This window comes from Poromitra crassiceps (assembly GCF_964638095.1).
Source record: "Poromitra crassiceps genome assembly, chromosome: 2".
NCBI classification, from domain to species: Eukaryota; Metazoa; Chordata; class Actinopteri; order Beryciformes; family Melamphaidae; genus Poromitra; species Poromitra crassiceps.
The window spans coordinates 86,589,755-86,607,055 of record NC_139624.1 but is presented as its reverse complement, the minus strand read 5'-3'; the positions used below and the strand labels follow the sequence as shown (position 1 = coordinate 86,607,055).

At 47.7% G+C, this 17,301-nt stretch overlaps 1 protein-coding gene across 1 annotated transcript in view; it reads right to left on the bottom strand.

The window, feature by feature from the left end:
- Positions 1–17,301, bottom strand: part of ube3c (ubiquitin protein ligase E3C) — a 63,229-nt gene that overhangs the window by 9,719 nt on the left and 36,209 nt on the right. The window contains exons 17-19 of the mRNA XM_083650739.1: positions 10,323–10,420; positions 8,639–8,771; positions 6,077–6,324 (exon numbers count right to left, since the gene is read on the bottom strand). Of these exons, the coding sequence (XP_083506865.1) occupies positions 6,077–6,324; positions 8,639–8,771; positions 10,323–10,420 (479 nt within the window). The remainder of the gene's footprint in view (positions 1–6,076; positions 6,325–8,638; positions 8,772–10,322; positions 10,421–17,301) is intronic.

The window sequence follows — 17,301 nt, the reverse complement described above, 5'->3', positions numbered from 1 at the left end:
TTTAGGCAGAGGAAAGGGCTCTGCTGATGAGGGTGGAGGTTTCCTCAGAGTTTAGGCAGAGGAAAGGGCTCTGCTGATGAGGGTGGAGGTTTCCTCAGAGTTTAAGCAGAGGAAAGGGCTCTGCTGATGAGGGTGGAGGTTTCCTCAGAGTTTAGGCAGAGGAAAGGACTCTGCTGATGAGGGTGGAGGTTTCCTCAGAGTTTAAGCGGAGGAAAGGACTCTGCTGATGAGGGTGGAGGTTTCCTCAGAGTTTAAGCAGAGGAAAGGACTCTGCTGATGAGGGTGGAGGTTTCTTTAGAGTTTAGGCAGAGGAAAGGGCTCTGCTGATGAGGGTGGAGGTTTCCTCAGAGTTTAAGCAGAAGAAAGGACTCTGCTGATTAGGGTGGAGGTTTCCTCAGAGTTTAAGCAGAAGAAAGGACTCTGCTGATTAGGGTGGAGGTTTCCTCAGAGTTTAAGCAGAGGAAAGGGCTCTGCTGATGAGGGTGGAGGTTTCCTTAGAGTTTAAGCAGAGGAAAGGCCTCTGCTGATGAGGGTGGAGGTTTCCTCAGAGTTTAAGCAGAGGAAAGGGCTCTGCTGATGAGGGTGGAGGTTTCCTCAGAGTTTAAGCAGAGGAAACGACTCTGCTGATGAGGGTGGAGGTTTCCTCAGAGTTTAAGCAGAGGAAACGACTCTGCTGATGAGGGTGGAGGTTTCCTCAGAGTTTAGGCAGAGGAAAGGACTGTGCTGATGAGGGTGGAGGTTTCCTCAGAGTTTAGGCAGAGGAAAGGACTGTGCTGATGAGGGTGGAGGTTTCCTCAGAGTTTAGGCAGAGGAAAGGGCTCTGCTGATGAGGGTGGAGGTTTCCTCAGAGTTTAAGCAGAGGAAAGGACTGTGCTGATGAGGGTGGAGGTTTCCTCAGAGTTTAGGCAGAGGAAAGGGCTGTGCTGATGAGGGTGGAGGTTTCCTCAGAGTTTAGGCAGAGGAAAGGGCTCTGCTGATGAGGGTGGAGGTTTCCTCAGAGTTTAGGCAGAGGAAAGGGCTCTGCTGATGAGGGTGGAGGTTTCCTCAGAGTTTAAGCAGAGGAAAGGGCTCTGCTGATGAGGGTGGAGGTTTCCTCAGAGTTTAGGCAGAGGAAAGGACTGTGCTGATGAGTGTGGAGGTTTCCTCAGAGTTTAGGCAGAGGAAAGGGCTCTGCTGATGAGGGTGGAGGTTTCCTCAGAGTTTAGGCAGAGGAAAGGACTGTGCTGATGAGGGTGGAGGTTTCCTCAGAGTTTAGGCAGAGGAAAGGGCTCTGCTGATGAGGGTGGAGGTTTCCTCAGAGTTTAGGCAGAGGAAAGGGCTCTGCTGATGAGGGTGGAGGTTTCCTCAGAGTTTAAGCAGAGGAAAGGGCTCTGCTGATGAGGGTGGAGGTTTCCTCAGAGTTTAGGCAGAGGAAAGGACTCTGCTGATGAGGGTGGAGGTTTCCTCAGAGTTTAAGCGGAGGAAAGGACTCTGCTGATGAGGGTGGAGGTTTCCTCAGAGTTTAAGCAGAGGAAAGGAGTCTGCTGATGAGGGTGGAGGTTTCCTCAGAGTTTAGGCAGAGGAAAGGGCTCTGCTGATGAGGGTGGAGGTTTCCTCAGAGTTTAAGCAGAAGAAAGGACTCTGCTGATTAGGGTGGAGGTTTCCTCAGAGTTTAAGCAGAAGAAAGGACTCTGCTGATTAGGGTGGAGGTTTCCTCAGAGTTTAAGCAGAGGAAAGGGCTCTGCTGATGAGGGTGGAGGTTTCCTTAGAGTTTAAGCAGAGGAAAGGCCTCTGCTGATGAGGGTGGAGGTTTCCTCAGAGTTTAAGCAGAGGAAAGGGCTCTGCTGATGAGGGTGGAGGTTTCCTCAGAGTTTAAGCAGAGGAAACGACTCTGCTGATGAGGGTGGAGGTTTCCTCAGAGTTTAAGCAGAGGAAACGACTCTGCTGATGAGGGTGGAGGTTTCCTCAGAGTTTAGGCAGAGGAAAGGACTGTGCTGATGAGGGTGGAGGTTTCCTCAGAGTTTAAGCAGAGGAAAGGACTCTGCTGATGAGGGTGGAGGTTTCCTCAGAGTTTAGGCAGAGGAAAGGGCTGTGCTGATGAGGGTGGAGGTTTCCTCAGAGTTTAGGCAGAGGAAAGGGCTCTGCTGATGAGGGTGGAGGTTTCCTCAGAGTTTAGGCAGAGGAAAGGGCTCTGCTGATGAGGGTGGAGGTTTCCTCAGAGTTTAAGCAGAGGAAAGGGCTCTGCTGATTAGGGTGGAGGTTTCCTCAGAGTTTAGGCAGAGGAAAGGACTCTGCTGATGAGGGTGAAGGTTTCCTCAGAGCTTAGGCAGAGGAAAGGGCTCTGCTGATGAGGGTGGAGGTTTCCTCAGAGTTTAGGCAGAGGAAAGGACTGTGCTGATGAGGGTGGAGGTTTCCTCAGAGTTTAGGCAGAGGAAAGGGCTCTGCTGATGAGGGTGGAGGTTTCCTCAGAGTTTAAGCAGAGGAAAGGGCTCTGCTGATGAGGGTGGAGGTTTCCTCAGAGCTTAAGCAGAGGAAAGGACTCTGCTGATGAGGGTGGAGGTTTCCTCAGAGCTTAAGCAGAGGAAAGGGCTCTGCTGATGAGGGTGGAGGTTTCCTCAGAGTTTAAGCAGAGGAATCGACTCTGCTGATGAGGGTGGAGGTTTCCTCAGAGCTTAAGCAGAGGAAAGGGCTCTGCTGATGAGGGTGGAGGTTTCCTCAGAGTTTAAGCAGAGGAATCGACTCTGCTGATGAGGGTGGAGGTTTCCTCAGAGCTTAAGCAGAGGAAAGGGCTCTGCTGATGAGGGTGGAGGTTTCCTCAGAGTTTAAGCAGAGGAATCGACTCTGCTGATGAGGGTGGAGGTTTCCTCAGAGCTTAAGCAGAGGAAAGGGCTCTGCTGATGAGGGTGGAGGTTTCCTCAGAGTTTAAGCAGAGGAATCGACTCTGCTGATGAGGCTGGAGGTTTTGTGCTAATGAGACACACAAAGAGAAGGGACCTGCCCACTACAGGTCACACTACATGCTGAGAAATATGATTTGACAGAATAATGTTAGTAAAAACCTGCGTAGGATCTGCAGGATAGACGAACCAGAGAAGGGAAAAGAAACATGTTTTCATGTTGCCCCCATTTGTTGCTTAAATCTTTCTGCTTGTCAGCTGGGTGGACAAGTGAGGAAGAAGGATGATGACCGGCCTCTATTCTGATGTTCAATCCCATTTCAGTGAGTACCCTAGACAAGCCACTCCTGCCTGTAATACATCACCCCCACAACAATGGCACGCCTCGGACATTAATTAACTATATTAATCTCCCTTGTCCCTTGAGTCGCAATGTGGACTGTGCACATCGCAGCACCGGTGATGCAATCCCAATCTATATAACCGGTTGCCTTTTATCCAGGCGATAACGGCACTAAACAAATATCAATACACCTCTCAAATGGCCACTCAAACGTCCATATTTATGGAGAAAGAGGGACTTAAGGTAGGGTTAATTGAAAGTCAAATTCAAATTAATTTCCCCCCGCCTAATTGCCTGAACCATTAGCTGTGGAGAGCACAGCGGCGGGAGTGGGGGGCGGACAGCGTGTAGCCGCTGACTGGTCATTTCTCACTGTGGAGAGAATACAGAGACGAAGAAGAGGAGGAGGAGTTACGCTGCTCTGATAAGTGGACCGGACCATTTGGGGCCGAGCGAGAGAGACTTAGATGTTCCTGACTGTAAAACAGATCAAAACACTATTACCACATGCTTTGAAGGCTTATTTATGTCCCGTCTGCATGGGCTCGCTGATTTAGCGCCAGCCAAATGCAATCACTACACAAACAAGAGGCAGGAATCATCGGCTAATGGAAGGCCTAATTGAGAGGCGACCGCTTGTCATGAGGTAATTCTTCTCCGGTTGAGATGACCCCCCCCCAGCAGGAAGGAGATGACCCCCCAGCAGGAAGGCATCTTGATAAACAGTCACCATCGTGTGCATTAAGGATGATTTAGAAACATTAGGCTCTCATAAATAGTGCCATCAAGGAAGGAGGGGACAGAAAAACAATGCCATCAACAGATTACGCACAGGGCTAATTAACAAAACTAAACCTTGTACAAGCTCCAGGTTCAGGCTCTTTGTCTTTGCAATCCTTGTCATTTTTTTTAATTAAATAAACAAACGCCCTGCCTGCAATTTCACTCAACATTGTCAGTTTCCTGAACATCCGCCAAATTCCTCTTGCTTTTTGTAAAGGACAGCCAACCACTAAATTTAACTGTAGGCTGTCAGAGGGAAGCCTTGACATTGACAGTTATGCACTGGTGGCTACGCTAAAACACTGCAGACATGGATTGATCCCATGAATTGACGTATTGATCATCACATCAAGGCAGTCTGACTAAATCTAACAAGTCTCTCGATTCCTCTTGGTCCTCTATGTGAAGAAATGAAGTCCTCGGAGACTTTCCCTTTTGTTTTTGAAGTTTTTAAGACTGCTGTTCAGCTGGAGGACCAGGGTTTAAAGAAATAAAAGCCTTTGCCGATTTCAACCCACTTTGTATCATTACAATGTCAGTAATATATGGAGATGGGCAGCCTTTACCTTATCTTCATGTTTTCCTGCACCGAGAGCTCTGCACTTTATTCCAGGCACTTCCCAATCCGTATCAGAATGACACGTCATTTTGGACATTCTGGATGCAGAAGTGAACAGATGTTGCTCGAGGGCGGCTGTTATTGTTTATTTTTATTTTTTCTGTATGCGGAGAATCGCATGGAGAGCCTTAACGGGCCTTAATGACTCATACCTGCTGGCAGGGGCGGAGTTTCTACAGGCAGACAAACTGATAAAGCTCTGTGTGGAAAACATATAGAGAAGGTAAGCACTGTCCATCTGCTTATATGACAGAGACTATAATGATACAAAGTGGGTTGAAAATTGGCAAAGCTGCTCATGTATCCTTGGACAAGAGACCAAATCCCTACCAGCTTCACTGGGTCTTCTGTAATTGACCCAGTGTTCTCTTCTAACCAAGTGGTAACCTCTGTCTTGGGAAAATGAAGCCAACGCAGAAGTGGCAAAAACTGCAGTTCCTCAAATGGCCACTCGACTCCAAAAGCGAGTAATTCCCCATAGACTCCCATGTTAAAATACCCAAATTTACAGCAGAAATAAACATGTTTACAGCCTGGTTCAAAAAATTGTTTTGGTCCCATTTATACAGTCTATAGCTGCAAAATGATTGCATAGAATTCAATGGGAAAATGACCCTATCTCTCACTTGATTTATGACCTCAGCAAACACTTTCCTAATGCGTTTATGATCTCCATTGTTAGTTTCAAGTCTTCTTCAATACAGCATGATGTTCATTTTGTAATTGATGGTCCCATTTAGAGTCAAATACATGTAGATGATGAAGCAGACTATGTTTTGGGGCATGATTGACAGCTCGCCTGTCCAGTGATCGCACAGCTCATCACGGACCAATAGCAGGCGGTGCTGTGGCTCTCTCTTGCTCCAAAAAATACAAGATGGCGACGGTCAAAATGCCAAACTCAAGGCGTCAAAAACAGGAGTCCACAAAGCAATGGGTGACCTCCCGGAGGCTACTTCTATATCTTTATACAGTATTGTTAACCTTCCTGGTGCTCCCAGAGGCTACTTCTATATTTTTATACAGTCTATTGTTCTAACCTTCCTGGTGCTCCCAGAGGCTACTTCTATATTTTTATAGAGTGTATTGTTCTAACCTTCCTGGTGCTCCCAGAGGCTACTTCTATATTTTTATACAGTCTATTGTTCTAACCTTCCTGGTGCTCCCAGAGGCTACTTCTATATTTTTATAGAGTGTATTGTTCTAACCTTCCTGGTGCTCCCAGAGGCTACTTCTATATTTTTATACAGTCTATTGTTCTAACCTTCCTGGTGCTCCCAGAGGCTACTTCTATATTTTTATACAGTCTATTGTTCTAACCTTCCTGGTGCTCCCAGAGGCTACTTCTATATTTTTATAGAGTGTATTGTTAACCTTCCTGGTGGGGGGGAAGGGGAAAAAAACATTTTCCCTACAGGTATCAGTACAATATCTTTGTAGACCTTGGAGCCTCACCTTCCCTAGGATCCTGCCTAGGAAGTAGTAGTGCCTGGCGAAGGAGTCTCCAACCAGCATCTCGGCAGTCGGGCTGGGGTATAGCAGGCCCTCGTTGGTGGTCTTGAAAAAGCCCTGGTTGGGATTGAAGCCCGACTTCAGCAGCTCGTTAAGGAACTCCCGAAAGATTCCGCCGCCGTCGATGCCCGCCTCGTCCAGACCGTGAGCGTTCAGCAGATGAACTCGAATCCTTTTCTTCAGGTCCGGTTCTAAAATAAGGACACAGGGCATGAGGAAGAATTTATGAAGTGATGGATAAAAGAACATAGGGAGGAACGACAGATGGTGCTTTTATTGGTCAATAAAGTTCATGGCCACAGCAAACTGTGAATCTATCTTCACTCAATCTTCTGATAAATCTGGCAAACTGCCCGCCCAAACATTACGATGATCTCATTGATTTCCTTTCTTTATTTTGCATTTATTTTACAGTAATTTGTGGCATGGAAACCTGATACTCTAGCTGAGTGTCTTTAGTTTCTATGGTCAGTGGTTTCAGTCACATTTTTGATTATAATCCAAAACACACTGACATCCCCCGACATCGACAAAAGATTTTGCGGTGGATTGTCCTTGTGAACAACATAACCTCCTCAGGTTCATCCTACATTTAACCTAAATTCCTAAAGTCTGACATCTTGAAAATCCCTGTGACGTCCTGAGAAATATAATCTTAGGTTGTATCAACAGGCCCCGTAATTCTAACAAAAGTTTTGTATACATTCAGGCGGTGTCGAGTCATAGACACATGGTCAATGGGTCAGCATGGGGGAAATCCTCCTGTTCTCCCCATTCAGCATAGTTAGCAATTAGCTGGTAGCCCAGCCCAGGCAGACAGGAATTGGGGTTCAACCACCGCAGTAAACGCACATCTGAACAGACATCTATGTACCTGCTGTTGAATCCACCGTTGTTTGGTGAGTCAGCCCATTGAGATATGGGGGTTTTTCCCCACCGTCTAGTCTCGCGCACCAGCCGTAGTAACATTTTGTGGGCGACTATATCTATTGATGGTCCAGCAAAATCTGTTTGCCAAGACGTATGCTGCTGCAGCTGCTATTTGTCTCCAACATTCACCTTGTTAGCAGCATAACTTTCCATGTATGCGATGTAATTTATCTGATGTTGCCATTGACCTAATTTCCATAATGACTATTCAAGATTAACCCCAAAGTTCACAAATCTATCGTTTTGAATAAAAAAGAAAAGAATGAAAGCCAACATAAAACAACATGAATGCTATGTAACTGGTGCCATGTGGGTGACTGAGCACCCATAGTTAGTTTTAATTGATATGCATATTAAGATTTTTGCCAGCACTCACATAAACTTAAATAAATAATCAAAATAAACATTTGATTCAACTCCAATCACCAGATTCATAGCTATTCCACTAGACCAGCTTCAACCTTCATGTTGCTTTTTCAGAAGCAGCCAAGGTCAAATTTCTGCCATCATGGACCCCGAAGAATACTACAGACTATCTGACTAAACACAAACATCTACATCTCATTTTTAAGAAAGGTGTCAAAAAGATGTGCTCAATCAGCATAGCACTTGATATACCGGTATATATTTTTATAATAATAATAAAAAGTACTGCCCCCTGCCCATATTATATATTAATTTGTTGACACCATTTATATTCACTACTTCAAGGAAGGTTCAGTTACAAGCCCTCTATAGTATATTTTAAGTCTGCATTATACATTCCTTTATATTTAATGTTTCTTTTCCATTTCTGCATTTCCTCCTGTTCTAAATAAACTACAGCAATGAAGGCAAGAGTAAACTTTTCAATCAATGATTTGACTATTTAGATATAACATAAGATAAAACCTGAAGCAATATACAGCATAATATATCAGCAATATCTACATGTATACCTGTATTGTTTTTGCAACAGACACATCTTGGAAAAAGCATTTCCTTGACCTGTAAAATATTCAAATCAAACTACATAAAAGGTCATGTTTCAGTATAATTAATGTATGGCGATACATCAAGTCAGCTATAACTTATAGACACATAAATGATATAGATCATGTCTTCAGCCAAGCAGATCAGGTCTCCTACTACTCTTTTTAATCAGATTGCCCCCACAGAAGTGCCCTTTCAAATTCAAACACAAAAGAGGTGACTTAAAATAATTGATTCCGCTTTTATGTGATCCATTATAATAATCGGGACCACAATTATGCTTTACCGAAATTCAATACTCTGCACAAGGAGAGAGCTAACCTTCATCTTTAATGCTAACTGGAACCTTGAACCTCAATATCATGATTTTATAGAGCACAATAAGAGTTGCAGTAACAGTCTTAACATTCGCTACAAAACCATGCTTCCCTCTCCTTGCATACGTTTGGTCCAGAGAATATCAGCAGGAAATGGCAATGCCACTACAGCACATTCTCCTGCCAACATGATTCAGGCAGCTTCCACATATTTACTCCAAATCTAAACAGCAACAAGTTATTATGCACAGTTAAATAGTGGCTTTTTGTAAACTGATGCAAGTACCGTTTTCTGGAGAGAGCTTGTCGTAGGCATCCTCATAGATGTAGTTGCGTCTGATGGTGACATTGATGCCGTCAGGGAAGGGCCCGTCCCCCTGCACATCCCGTTTGTCTGCATAGATCAACCTCTGGAAGATCTAAAGGACAGATGGAAGCCCTCTTTCAGTCACTGACAATCCACAAGACCAAATCCTTTCAGTTATCTCTCTTTTTATTATTATCCTCCTAACCGTGTGTTACATTTTATTCTTGTCATGGTAGTCTTGTTTCCTAAAGATTATATTTTGCCAGTTTGTGCCTTTATTTAACAGTTGACAGTGAAGAGAGTTGGGAAAGATTGCGACAGAGATAGAATGACATGCGATACTGGCCTGATGCATAGTGAATTAAATAGTGGCGATTACTAGATTCTGCTTAGAATATTCTGACTTTGATATGCAATTCTCAGCTCAAAGAAACTGAGTAGAGAAACTAGAGATCAAATAAATCAATACAGTAATTTTGCACATCTAAATAAAGATACACCTCTTTTATTTAGAAGAGCAGATTTTGTTTTTTTTTATTTCTTTTGTTTTTCAAGACCTCTGCTACTGTAGGGTTTTGAGAAGTACCGAGGCCTCTCATGACCAAACTACATCACTAAGCAGCGCTAGCCAATCTCAAGGCAGGTATCTGAACACATTTCAGATTCGAAAACAAAAAGTAGCCAAATTGGCTCAATAACCAGGACGTTATCTGTAAGCTTTGCCAGACTGTATTAAAATACTGTGGTAACATAATAAATGTACACACATACGTACCCACACACACCCCTGACTTTACTAGTCAGATGTTTTCCCACCAGCCTGTGGCTGATCCTGATGGGATTGAGCTCATTTACTACTGTGCATGCTTTGAGCTCAGCTCACAGAGTTGTGCATTTACAATGTGCATGTTTGCGTTACACATTATTTCAGTTCACTGCTGCACCCAGAAGTATGCACTGTTTACATTTAATTTTAACAAGAGAAATGGAAATATTAAATTCTTTTTCATCCCAATTTGACCCCTAATCCAAATCAATAATGCACATGATCATGTGTAACAATATTATAAAGATAAACTCTATAGTTTTTTTTATCAATACATAGCAAATTTCTGTCAGATATACTGTAGAGCAGCGGCTGCGGTTCCCAACCTTTTTTGACTCATGGCCCACTTGAAAATCTCAAAAATGTCGACATCCGACCGTCGTACACAGTACGGAGGCCAAATAATATGTTCTCAAAGCACTTCTTATTTTAACGATAAAAGGAGCTGTCCATCAGCACCACACAGAAATCAGAAACTAAAAGTGAGGGGCTAATTAACGAATAATTGATTACAAAGTAAATAACCATCATTCAACAATGCATTGTCATACATAAAAATAATAATTACTTTTTTCTCCATGAAGATTGTTATGTTTTGCAAATGATTTGGTGGCCGGGTCCACTTGCAATGCCTTCGCGGCCCACCAGTGGTCCCCAGCCCACAGGTTGGGAATGGCTGCTGTACACTATACTATGTGAAGCATCACATCATATCGTATTGTAACCCAAAGAAATAACACTGAATCATATTTCGAGGTGATTGGCAATACTAATATTGCATAAATGTACAAGGTCTCCATAGAGAAGCGGTTGTGTGTGGGAGCAGCGGTGCACTACCTTGACTCGCTCCTCGAAGGGGACCACAAAGGGTAGCTCAGTGAGGATGGCCAGGTGTCTCTCCTCAGACACGGACAGCTGCGGAGGCTCCATGCCAACTGCAGGCAGAGACACACGACAGCATGTTAGCTTGAACTGCTGTTGAATAATCCATCATCCTTCTCTCATCATGGCTAGGGCTACATAATGGCTAACATGTTCATCCTGTTTTAGGGCTGCAACCAACGATTCTTTTCATGATCAATTCATCTTTTATTTTGTGAGTATACAAAATGTCAAAAATAATAAGTGTCCAAAGTGATGTCTTTACATTTTCTATTCAAAATAAATCTTTATTTTTTTATGATATGAAACCAAGCGAGCAAATATTAGCATTAGTGAAGCTGTAACCAATCAATTTAAAGTATTTTTTTTACTTGATAAATTTACTTGATTCTGGAAATGATCAATTATCAAAATTATAATCTATTAATTTTCTGTCAATCGAATAAACATTTCAGCAATATGGGGGATTATTTTGTAGAGATGTCATGATGATTATTAAACGTAATTCTTAGTTTAAATTATTTGAGGAACAAAAATATTTCACTGCACTAATTGTGAAAAAGATTACCCGCACACTTAGATCTGTGCAAATTACATTTATTATTATTTATTTATGTTTTGGTCTACAAGACCATCAGTGCAAGGTCCTGCAAACTAAAAGAGAAGCTGGTCTTTTTCACTGTGAATTCGACAGGTTCTCAGCAGCATGATAGTCACTCTACACACTGAACTGTGGAAACTAAAACTGTGATTTAGATTTAAACACAATTGTCTGGGCTAATACATGCCTCTCAAGTTTATCTGACACAGCACACAGAGTCAAAGACGTAATTCCATTGTGGTGTTGGCTATTAAAAACATGGACAGTGTAGACATTCCTTTCCTATGTCGGTCCTCCATAACCACAGCTGATACAACAGTCATGTTAACACTTTCAGTGCCACGGCCCTTGGGCAAAAGGTTGCTTGCTGTGCCACATAGGCCGCAATGCATTTTAAAACAGTCATATAATTTTTTTAATAATTACTATGTAAACACTGAACACGCACAAATAACGATGAGACTCTCTTCTATCACCTGCAAAAAAAAGTTTATTGATCCCATTTTCCGTTCTTTAGTTATGAGCCGGAGAAGATAGCTTGATTGAAGCAAAAACATCCCTTTTTTTCTACGAGCTGAGATAATGAGCCTTTTGTGAAATTAAACATTTCAAGCACATCACTGACTCTGAAGCTAATTTTCTGATGTCTGGGTCTGTCTGGGTGAAGTGTATGCTGCTCTGCGTGCTCCCCCCCCCCCCCCCCTCAACTGCACACGCCTCCTGGGTGTGTCTTATGTGTCTGGTGGCTCTCAGTCTCTGCTGAGTTTGCTGCGCACACACAGTGAATGGTGCGCGACATTCAGCTTTTTGGTTCCGCGTGTGTTTGTCACGGGCTGGCATGCTTCCAGTTCGGAATAATAAGGCTGATTATGTGAATGTGCTGTTTGCAGCGTACATGGAGGTGCTCAGTTGTGACAGCGGATGCTGCTGCTGGGGGCACAGCTGGCGTTGTGCTCGTTTATGGAGGCACGTCGATGCATACGGACGGATGCGATGCGATTTCCTCATTTTCCCCAGTGACTATTTCTGTGTGTTTGGCTCCTTTTTCTCTGATCAGGAGAGTGCTGTCGCCACCTAATGGGTTTGTAAAATAGGTTATCGACCTCCAATAGCTACAATATTGTTAGAGGCGACGTAAGAAGCTTAGATCGACACCCCCCCGTCAAAAAAACAATTTGGAGGTACTGACGCCATTTGGCGTCGCTGGCACTGTACGGTAAATTTCTAATGACGCCATATGGCGTCGCTGGCACTGAATGTGTTAATGTTCAACCAGCCTAAAGCTCTCGCTCTCTCTCTCTCTCCCTGACTGTTCATAACAATAAGGGGACAACACTAAACACCTGAGCAATCAAAGTAGTTCTACGCAAATCCTGTCAAAAGTTTTGGACTGAATGAAATATGAATGAAGTATTATGTAAATCGAAAGTTACGTATGTAACTACGGTTCTATGAATCCCGAATGACCGCCAGAGGCGGTGCTTAAGCACTGAATATTCCCCTTCACGCATGCGCAGTTCGAGTATTGTATACCAACAATGTCACCTGTGACCCCCTGGATGACCGGACAGAGGTTATATCTTCCGGTGTCATCAGGGATCATTTCCTACAGAAACTTCTCGCGAGCACACGAGGATTCTGAGTGACAGAGCGCTCTGGCGGTCATTCGGGATTCATAGAACCGTAGTTACATACGTAACTTTCGTTCTATTTCATCCCTGCTGACCGCCAGAGGCGGTGCTTAAGCACTGAATGACTTATACCAGCAAAGTCACGAGGAATCCTGAGTACCCACCTCAATGAGTAGAATCAGAGGATTCTGGCACCAGGACCACTCCCAGTGGATGGGGAGTGGCAACATTCACCCGGTAGAACCTGGAGAAAGTGTCTGGTGACGCCCATGAGGCAGCAGCACATATGTCCCCCAGGGATACCCCTCTCAGGGCAGCCCATGATGTGGAGACACTCCTGGTAGAATGGCCCCTCACGCCGGATGGCAGGAGGCGGTTACTCGCCCCATAGGCATAGCTGATAGCGTCCACAATCCAGTGGGACAGACGCTGTTTGGAGAGAGCGCAACCTTTGTTAGGGCCACCATAACAGAGGAAGAGCTGTTCTGACTGTCGAATGCACATGGTAGCTGTAATATAGGCTCTTAGGGCCCGCACTGGGCACAGCAGTTCCCGCTTGTCCCCCCTCTCTCCTGGTGGGGGGTCAAATCGTGCAAGCCATATTGGCTGGTTGAGGTGTGAGTGCGACAGCACCTTAGGGAGGAATGCTGTGTTTGGCCACAGAGTGACCCCCGAGCCATCTGAGTTCCACCTCAGACATGAGACACTGACAGACAGGGCGTGCAGCTCACTGACCCGCTTTGCTGAGGTAATGGCCAGGAGGAATGCAGTCTTGCATGACACCCACTTTAGCTCCGCCTGTGCCAAGGGCTCAAAGGGAGGCCTGCATAGAGCTTCCAGCACCAGGGGAAGATCCCATGCTGGGATTCTCGGGGCTCTTGGAGGATGCAACCTCTGAGCCCCCTTCAGGAAGAGGGACACCAGACTGTGGCTCCCCACTGTGCCATTGTCGACTCTGGCATGTCGACACGATATTGCCGCTACGTACACCTTCAGAGTAGCAGGAGACCGGCCTTTGTCCAGGAGGGACTGCAGGAACTCAAGGACAGTAGGCACAGAACAATGTACTGGGTCCTCGCTCCGACCCATACACCAGTTGTCAAATAGCTTCCATCTGTTGTCGTACTGCAGACGAGTGGATGGCGCCCTTGCATTCATTATAGTATGCCTGACAGGGTCTACACAGCTGCTGAGTAGTGGTTCGGGCCCTCCAGCAGCCAAACGCACAGCTGGAGGCGTTGGGGATTGGGATGCCAGATCTGACCTTCCAGTTGGGACAGAAGATCTCTCCTGTCGGGGAGGCGCCATGGAGCGCTGCGACAGAGTCTGTGCAGCAGAGGGAACCATGTCCTCCCTGGCCAGAAGGGGGCCACCAACAGAATCCTGTGCCCCTCCTGAAGAACTCTCTGAAGTACTAGCCGAATCAGAGGAAGCGGTGGGAAGGCATATAGAAGACCCTCTGGCCAAGGATGAGCCAGTGCATCCTGGCCCAGAGGGCTGGTTGTCTCCGCTAAGGAGAACCATAGAGGGCAGTGAGTCGACACCTCTGAGGCGAAGAGGTCCACCTCTGCTCTGCCGAAGCGGCTCCAGACTGTGTGCACCACCTCTGGGTTGAGGCACCACTCCCCCGATGGAGGCTTTTGACGGGAGAGGAAGTCTGCCAAGTGGTTCTGCTCTCCCGGTAGATATATTGCCCGTAGGCTGATCAGGCGGGGGGCCGCCCATGTCAGGAGGTCCCTTGACACTTACAGCAGCCGTGCAGACTTGGTTCCACCCTGATGGTTTATATGATAGACGGTCGAGGTGTTGTCTGACCGAATGAGGACGTGCCTGCCTCTCAGGTATGGCAGGAAGTTCTTGAGAGCTAGGTGCACTGCTCGCAGCTCCAGCACATTGATGTGTCCGGCGCGGTCTTCCCCAGACCACTGCCCGCGAGCCGTCCTGCTCTGCCACACTGCACCCCATCCTGCGGGGCAGGCATCTGTGGTGACAGTCTCCCTGCGGGACGGGATGGAGCCCATAGGGACCCCCCTTGCCATATAGGCCCCGTCCCTCCACGGGGCTAGGGCGAGGAGACACTGCTGTGCCACTCTGACCTTTCTGTGTCTGTGCCGCTTGGCGTCCAAGCGGAAGCCGTTCAGCCACCTCTGCAGGGGGCGCAGCGACAGCAAGCCCAGCGGAACAACAGCTGCGATGGATGTCAGTTTGCCCAAGAGCCGAAGAAACGTGACATAGGGCAACAGTCTTCCCCTTTGGAACAAGGGAAGAAGGCGTAGGATGTCGTCCACACGGTGTGGGGACGGACAGGCTGTCATAGTAACAGTGTTTAATGCGAACCCAATGAAGGTTGTGGTTTGAGATGGTTCTAGACAACTCTTTTCCATATTTACCTTGAGTCCTAGGTGGGACACGTGGGACAGGAGGCACCCTGTATCTTGGGCCACTTGAGCTCGGGATGGTGCGCAGACCAGCCAGTCGTCTAGGTACGGAAGGACCTTCATGCCCTGAGACTGCAGAGGTGCAAGCGCCGCTGCCACACATCTCGTGAACACCCGTGGGGAGAGAGAGAGCCCGAATGGCAGCACCCTGAACTGCCAGTGGTGGCCTCGATAGGCAAAGCGCAGAAACTGCCGGTGTTGATGGGCAATGGGGACATGAAAATAAGCGTCTTTCAGGTCTATGGATGTGAACCACTCTCCACGGGCTACAGTTCGCAGAACGTCTGCCGTGGTCAACATATGGAAGGGCATGACCTTCATGAACTTGTTGAGTCCCCTCAGGTCCAAGACTGGACGAAACCCGCCAGTCTTTTTCGGCACGAGGAAGTATGTCGAGTAGAACCCCCTGGGGTGCGACAGAGGGTCTACAGCCTCGATGGCGCCCTTGGCCAGGAGGGCAGCCAACTCCTGGTCTAAGGCTATGGCTTTCACCGGGTCGTTTATGATGGTAATTTTGACCCGGCTGGATGTTGGGGGCCGGCGTCGGAATTGAAGCTTGTACCCGTGGGTTAAGGTGGCAACCACCCACGGGTCTGAAGCATGAGCAGCCCAGTACCTGAGCTGCTGATGGAAAAAATATCCGACAGCCGGCCCCGCGGCTTCAATGTCCGCCCCGCCGGCCCCTAGGGGCCCTGAAGGGGGGACGGACAGGATCCGGGGCCCGAGGCCGATTGGAGGGCCGAAAGTCACGGCCCCGCCTCTGCGTGTACTGCTGAGGTTCACGACGGCTACTGATGTGCTCTGGTGGTGGAAAGCGGGCTCAGGGAGCAGCCGAGGGGCCCCTGGGCCTGGTGGGCGGAGGCATACGGCGAAAACCTGCCAGCTGCTGCCTGGTCTGCCCAGCCTGGATGGTTCGTTCCAGCGCTTCCTGTGCCGCTGACCCGAACATCTCTCCTGGCTCCACTGGGAGGCTACGGAGAGTCCTCCTCGACGCCTCAGTCAAATTAGACTGTGAAAGCCAGACTTGGCGACGAGTTTGGACCAGGACGGACATCATCCGTCCAATTTCCCTGGACATAAGGCCGAACGCCTCCAGTGACGCATCACAGAAGGCCACGGAGTCAGCATTCACATTGCCCTCCTGTAGTGAAGCAGAGAGGGCGATCATGAGGTGTGACAGGGAGTTGCCTATACGACCGGCCCGAGCTCCCGCCCCATAAGCCCTTGTGAGAAGGTTGTCAGTCATCCGACACTGGGGTCGGGGGCACCTAGCATCCCTTCGCAGAGCCTCATCGGGGGAAACAATGAGGGATGCGATGGCAGGCTCCATAGCTGGCATGTGATCCAGGCCAACTCTTGCCATGTCGTGCATGGCTGCCAGGGTTCGACCATCAGCAGAGAGACGGGAGCAAGCTCCAGTGTCCCTCCAACAGGCCTGCAACTCCCTTATGTAGTCCACTGAGTGAGGGACCTCAAAGGCAGTGGAGGCTGGCCTGCGCCTGAAGAAGGCGCTTGCAGGAGCCGATTCCGCCTGCTGCGGTATCTCCATGCGTAGGTGATCTAGCGCCCTGTGCATGACCGTACGCATGGGGCGGTCCTCCGTCTCAGTCAGCGAACTGTGAGCGGAGGAATGGGAGCCCGGCCCTGAGGCCCAGGAGACCCCATCCAATGAGTCCTCCCCATAATCACGAAAGTGAGTCGCAGAAGCTGCCAGGGAGAGTGTATCCTCCTCTGGGGCAAGCACCGGCATTGGAGGAGTGGGCACCTCAGCCTCCTCTGAGAGGACACCAGGCTGGTGAGCCATGAGCATGGACCTCATCTGGGCCAGCTCAGCGGACAGCTGAGCCACCTTTGATGACAGCCCACTGCGGTCAGACTTCGTCTTTTTCTTGGAGGGTCCAACCGCAGCGGCCTCAGCCAGACGCTTAGAGCTCCTACGTTGGAGCGGAGACACTTGGCCCGATGGGGGGATGTCACCTTCGCCCATTGGGTGTTCCAGCTCTGCCAGTCTGACAGCCCTAACTGCCCTAGGCATGTAGCTGCAGTTCATGCATGGATTGTCCGACAGTGCCTCCCTCAGGTGCACAGGACCAAGGCACGCGGGGCAGAGATCATGGCCATCCTCTGGCTGCAGCGGAGCCTCACAGGATGTGCAATAATGTGCATTATCCATCATGGTGGCACCAGTTAGGAACACCGCCACACCGGCTAATGCACACCCTTCACAGTTAGCCCAGAGCGCGGACGCAACTGGTCCCTACTGT